Source organism: Olea europaea, chromosome 23 (genome assembly GCF_002742605.1).
Source record: "Olea europaea var. sylvestris chromosome 23, O_europaea_v1, whole genome shotgun sequence".
Lineage (NCBI taxonomy): Eukaryota > Viridiplantae > Streptophyta > Magnoliopsida > Lamiales > Oleaceae > Olea > Olea europaea.
Window position 1 is genome coordinate 4817885 of NC_036259.1, and position 5915 is coordinate 4823799.

At 36.4% G+C, this 5915-nt stretch overlaps 1 protein-coding gene across 1 annotated transcript; it reads right to left on the reverse strand.

The window, feature by feature from the left end:
- Positions 1-218: 218 nt before the first annotated feature.
- Positions 219-5295, reverse strand: LOC111372165 (phospholipase D alpha 1). Its single transcript, XM_022994364.1, has 4 exons — positions 5155-5295; positions 4854-4953; positions 1292-3191; positions 219-902 (listed from the first exon to the last, which is right to left on the reverse strand). The coding sequence occupies exons 2-4, from the start codon at positions 4944-4946 to the stop codon at positions 469-471; spliced, it is 2427 nt and encodes an 808-aa protein (XP_022850132.1). The 5' UTR covers positions 4947-4953; positions 5155-5295; the 3' UTR covers positions 219-468.
- Between the last annotated feature and the right edge of the window lie 620 nt (positions 5296-5915).

A 5915-nucleotide genomic window follows, 5' to 3' on the forward strand; every position in this document is an offset into this window, starting at 1 on the left:
CTTGTAGAAGCAATATTATTTCAATTCTCTACTATTATATTCTCTTGACATGTCATGCATGTCTTACCCCGTCGCATGTAAATTGTTAGTCTATGACTAAAATGATTCCTAATTATCTCACTTGCTACAGTTTCTATGTGAACAAATTGCATTATTAATTTAATCATTGCATAGATAATAACTGATTCACTTCAATATGCAACAAGTCATGTAAAGGAAACGAACAGAACATGAAATTGTAAGGTAAGGCAAAGATCATTCAAACACACAAACGTCTGGTCAGTTGAGAATACAAATTCAAAAACCGCACCACCAAAACTCTGTTAAATCCATATGAACAGCTCTGCAGAAACTATAACATGACATCTGCAGCTTAGGAAACAAGTACGATTGCTTATTTTCTACAGACGATAAGCACTAAACAGAACACGAGTTTAATAAGATGACAAACCATTTTCGGGTACCTATTTAAGTAGTGAGAATGGGAGGGAGGTAGTCGGATTTGGCACCAAGAACGCGAGCTTTTGTGTCAGGGAAGAACTCCATTCCTGGCAACTCGGTAACCTCTCCTTCAGTAGCAATCCCAATGGGGTAGCGGAGCAAGTGACCAGGTAGGTCCCTTTCAAGATTTTCGCTCGCATAGAGATCCCAATATTTGTCAGCGACCTGGTTTACCTTACTGATACATTCCTCACTTTCTGGGTGTAGGAAAGTTTCATCAAGCATGCCGAGGTGTTCATACCATAGTGCCAGACGAAAACCGTGGATCTGACCCTGGGCCGGTTGCCTGATTGCCAAATGATATGGTTGGTATGCTCCCATGGCTATCTCGGAATCCCTTGCACCGTCCATAGATCTTTGGTTGATATTGGCGGATCCAATTATTATGTACTCGTCATCAACTACCAAAAAAATATAAAGGAATATCAACATATGGCCTTCTTTTCATAGCAATTCATCTCACGAATAATTCGCTCATGTCTGAGTACACTTCAAGCTCTTAGAGCAAACACAAGCTACTACCTTTACAATGGAGACAGTATCTAGTGGTGCTATCATGAATATAGGTAAATATTGATGTGCTTACGTGTAGTAGTTATTGTAAGACAAGGAAAATATACGAGCCTAATAATGCCTAACAATGATTTGTGCCTTAAGCGATGGAAAACTTTTGCTAGACATGTTAGATAAGCTTTGTAATTTAGTGGGTTTATCTTCCAATAATTTACAGATTTAAATGATTCTTAGTTTTAGAAGCCAATTTTCATTACACTCAAAATCCAGTACATACCTATCATCATCTTGGCATGAACGTAGATCATGAAACGTCGAGCCTCCTGAGCTTTTAGATAATCTGAATCAGGTTCTGGTTGTTCTGAAGGTTCATATTCACCACTCTTCTTCACCTCCCGATTTCCAAGGCAGAAGAATGTCAGGTAATTTCTAGGGTCGTCCTCAATACCCTTAGCTTGAAGAGCACGAATGATGTCTTTATACATCATCTCCATGGTCCTCCTCTGCCAATCTAATATAGCCTGAACTGATGCACTCTCTGGAATCCCTTCGGGCCACATTGGCACCACAATATACACAGTGAATCTTTCCCCAGCCTCAATCTTACTCACAATCTTCAAGGAGAGTTCCTTAGGAATAAGATGCAGAGCTCCAATGTCCTCAACCTTGATATCATTACATTCCCAGCCAAAACACCCTCCCAGAAAATACTGATTTTCAATATAAATAAAATTCCTTGCTCGTCGTATAGCATGAATATACGCATCTTGAATGCTTCGGTCAATTATATTGTCCTTCCCACTGACAAGACCTGCCCTTGCTGCCTCCTCTGGAGCATCCGGAAATCCAAAGGCAGCACCACCATCAATAGATCTGAATAACTGAACATTCCATGTTTCATGGTCATCTGGATACATCACTGGAGATGGAGGAACAATAATATCAGCAAGCTCTCTCAAGTTAAGTAATACATTCTTCCCACCTTGTTTCCTCCATCTCTGCTCAAAATTAAACAGAACATCCCAGGCAATTGGTCCTTCCAATCGGGAATGAATGTCGTGCCAAGGTTCCCTTGGCCCACCTTTTGTGATGGCAGCACCAGTAAAATTAGGCTGATGAAAATCATCATGGTGTGCAGTATCCAATGTCCTGAAAAGTGAATGGAATGGAGTATCATATCTTCCATCGCAAAGATCAATGCCCCCCACAAAACTCACAATCCTCCTCTTCTCCGATCCAGCTCTAGGCAAATCACTGTCCACCACTACTATCTTCTGGTGATGAGTGAACATGGTAGAAATTTGTAAGTCTTGAACAAAGCTTCCACCATCATCTGGATTGCGAGGGCATAAGACACAATGCACAGGAGTACCTTGAAAATAGTGTTCGGTCTCTTCATCATGGGTAGCCATCAAGCCATCTTTCTTCAGTTGACCCACAGAGGTTCTGTCATCCCAAACAAGCATAAGAACCTTAACACCTTCACTTGCTTTCTTCTTTAGTATCTCACCAAGAGTAACGTCACCTCCTGGCTTTTGCCTCCTAGAATCCCTTATTAAGGTAATTTCAGTATATACAGACCAACCTGTGATGTAAATTAAATGCTTAGCATTAGTGATTGCATCGAAAACATCTTCCCAGCATCTGTGAGGCTCGTAGTATTGTCCTCCAGAAAGGGGGATTTTCGGAACAAATTTGTCTGGTACATGAGCATCTTGGTACAAAGAAACACGACATCCAGTTCTCTGAGAAAAGAAAGTATAGGGAACCCCAGGATACTTGGAACTTTTAATTCCACGACCCCAGTTACGATCTCGAGAAACATCAAAAAATTGTAGCTTTACATGGATCTTAGAACCTTCACGTATAGGATTCTTATCTTCATCCAATATCTCAACCCACCTATCCACTACTTCCCCTTCCAAGAGCTCACGAACGGGTAGATAAGCTCTTCCGATTAAAGTTGCACCAATAGGATTATCATCTTTAACAGTAAATATCACATTTGAAGCCATATGAGCACAGTAAATTTGAAAAGACTCATACCACCTGGGGTTATTAGGTTCATTTTCAATCATTCTAGTTCTCCCAACCCTTGCCTTTTCTAAATCAATAGTTGCGTAAATTTTAGGAGTCCCTTTACCAAAACCAACAGTCTCTTCAATGTTCTCCATCATCTACAAAAATATTCCACCAATGTAAAGTACCACCAGAGTCAAATAAAATACTTCAATACACAAATCAGGAATATAGCGAACGAGTCTTTGAACAATTTTCTGACCATAGAATACATAATCACATATAAAAACTTATTTAACTTATAACCTTATTCAAAAATGATCCTAAAATTATATATGACAACTGACAGGATAAATTCGGTCCAAAAATCAATGCATTTATAAAAATTTTAAAATAGAAGATGAATGTATGCCAACTCAAAAATGTTAGACAAGATACTACAGAATAACAAGAATAAAAGAGACCTAGTTATTGCATAATTCCAACTATCTACATGGTGATTAAATGCAAAGCTCAAACTTTTCTTCAAGACCTTCAAACACTTCCTTCAAAGACAAATTTATATGGTTAGCACTACAAATGTCAGAGTTTATCATGAAATTCAATTCAGAGAAAACAGTGTCAGGAAATTTACACCTTTTAGATGGCTAAATTAATATTGGAAGGATTTAAAGAAACATGTAGAAGAGAAAACGCATTAAAAGAAACTTATCACATCCATATATCACCTAACTCAAATATTTGAATTAAAAGAATAACTGAAGCTGTTGATCATCTGACTTTTTATCAAAATACATGATAACATTGGGTAAAATGAACTAAAAATTTACCTTAAGTTAAATATAAAGTTACAATTAATAGAAGAAATTGGATCGACATTTGAAAAATAAATAGTGAATCAATAGAAATAATATCATTCAAAAGAACATTAAAAAGGGAAAAATCTTACAGAAGTACATAAAATTTTCAAAATTATTGTCAGAAGAAATGAGGAAACTTTGTATTGATTTTTCTTTCAAAGAGAAGAAAAATAGAACTCTATCTTTTCATAGGGGAATTGTCAAATCATTTGCGTGAAAACCATCATAATACCAATCTTCTAAACAAGTTAAAATGACATGGTTTATTATTTGATACTTAGGAGATTGTCTTCTTCTCACGGAGAAAGAGCATCCCCTTTAACGTTCTCTATATCTTCAGACCCACCCCTACCACAGCTCCTCAATTGTAACAATTTGAAGACTCTAGCAATCAAACAGAAACCATATGTATCAAATTTGATGCGTTTTCCATTTGCATAGTAATATCATCCCATGCTAGAATCAGAATGATGGAACTGCAACCACCATTACTCAAGTCTGTCAATGAGACTCAAACTTCTGCAAACCGCTTTTGAGTACATTCAAATGCCTATAAAATATGTTATAATAGATCCATTCTTTGTGCTTCTTATATTTTAAGTTTTTCAATTTTTTGTTTTCATTTGTGGGGTGTTTCAAGGTTGAGGGAGAGGTGGGGGTGGAATCAAATTATAATCATAGCAACTCGATTCAGAATATTCTTCATCTAAGAGTATAAATCCTTGCAAATTGATTCTTAAAATCATTTGAATATAGCTAGTAGTTCAACATTTCTACTGGATCTCAACAGTTGCACAAACGTAAGGCACTAAAACTTCAATCACAGGAATAAATATCGATCAATAGCACAAATATCAAACCAACCCACCAAAATAAAATAATAAAATTATAACACCAAAACAGTGAAATTCATCGTGTCGGGCAGTTATCCGAAGCAAATTTATGACATGAAACTTCTACCTTGCGAAGAAAATGTCCACCTCCTCCATTGTGCAGCCTATCTACTTCAAAGATCGTGACATGGAGAGTCCCATGAAGCAATATTTGGGCCATCTTTCACCTGTAACATAATCAAAAACATCAAACCCCACATCACATTACACAACCCATAAAAAAATCAAGCACAAAGCAATCACCGAGTACCATCCACAGTCAAGTCTAGAACCAAAGAAAAAATTGAAAATCAATTGAAAAACATTTGTATTAACGAATGCATAAATTCAAAGCACCGAGTAGAAAAGTAAGGATCTAAGAAGCTCACAGAAAGGAAATTTGTTGAACTGATTTTGATCCGATCTTTTCTGAAACTGATTGAAGAAAAAGTAAGCTTTATAAACAGAGAGAGACGCGTGTGTACTGTTTAATGATCGTATTATTTTGGGCAATAAAGCTGTTTGGACTGCCACGTAGTGTGTGTGTATATATATATATATATATATAAAATATAGTAAGACAAGTGTGCTACTAAAAAAAATTAAATTAATTTACACTCTACAATTACAAGTTTTCATTGTTAAAATTTCAACACATAGATAGTAAGACAAGGAATGTCTGAAAATGTTATGGGAACAGCCCAAGATCTGAAAATGTTTATACACTTGGGCGGTCCTTTAAAGTTTTGATCTGGTTTAATGCTAAAAATTTCTTAATTTCAATTTTCAAGTAAAAATAAATCAAAAATTTCAATTACTACTTTAATAAAAAATAATTTGAAAGCAAAGAATGCATGACCAGCAGAGAAGGTATGACATTCTTCTTGCAAAAGCATGAAAAGTTTGTGTCAAGAGCTTTCTTGCAAGGCTGCTAAGAAGGTTGTGTCACTGTCACAAAGTTGTGTTGTTGCGTCTTTTGAAGGGTGACATCGACACAGCTTCTACAGATGGCTATACTGTCAACTTTTGAAAATTCCAAATATATATATATATGGTTAATCACTGTGCCTAATCAATTAAATCAGCTCAACCCAAAGTTTTCCATTTAGTAACTCGTGAAATGGCCCACACGAGTTACGCCCAATTCACG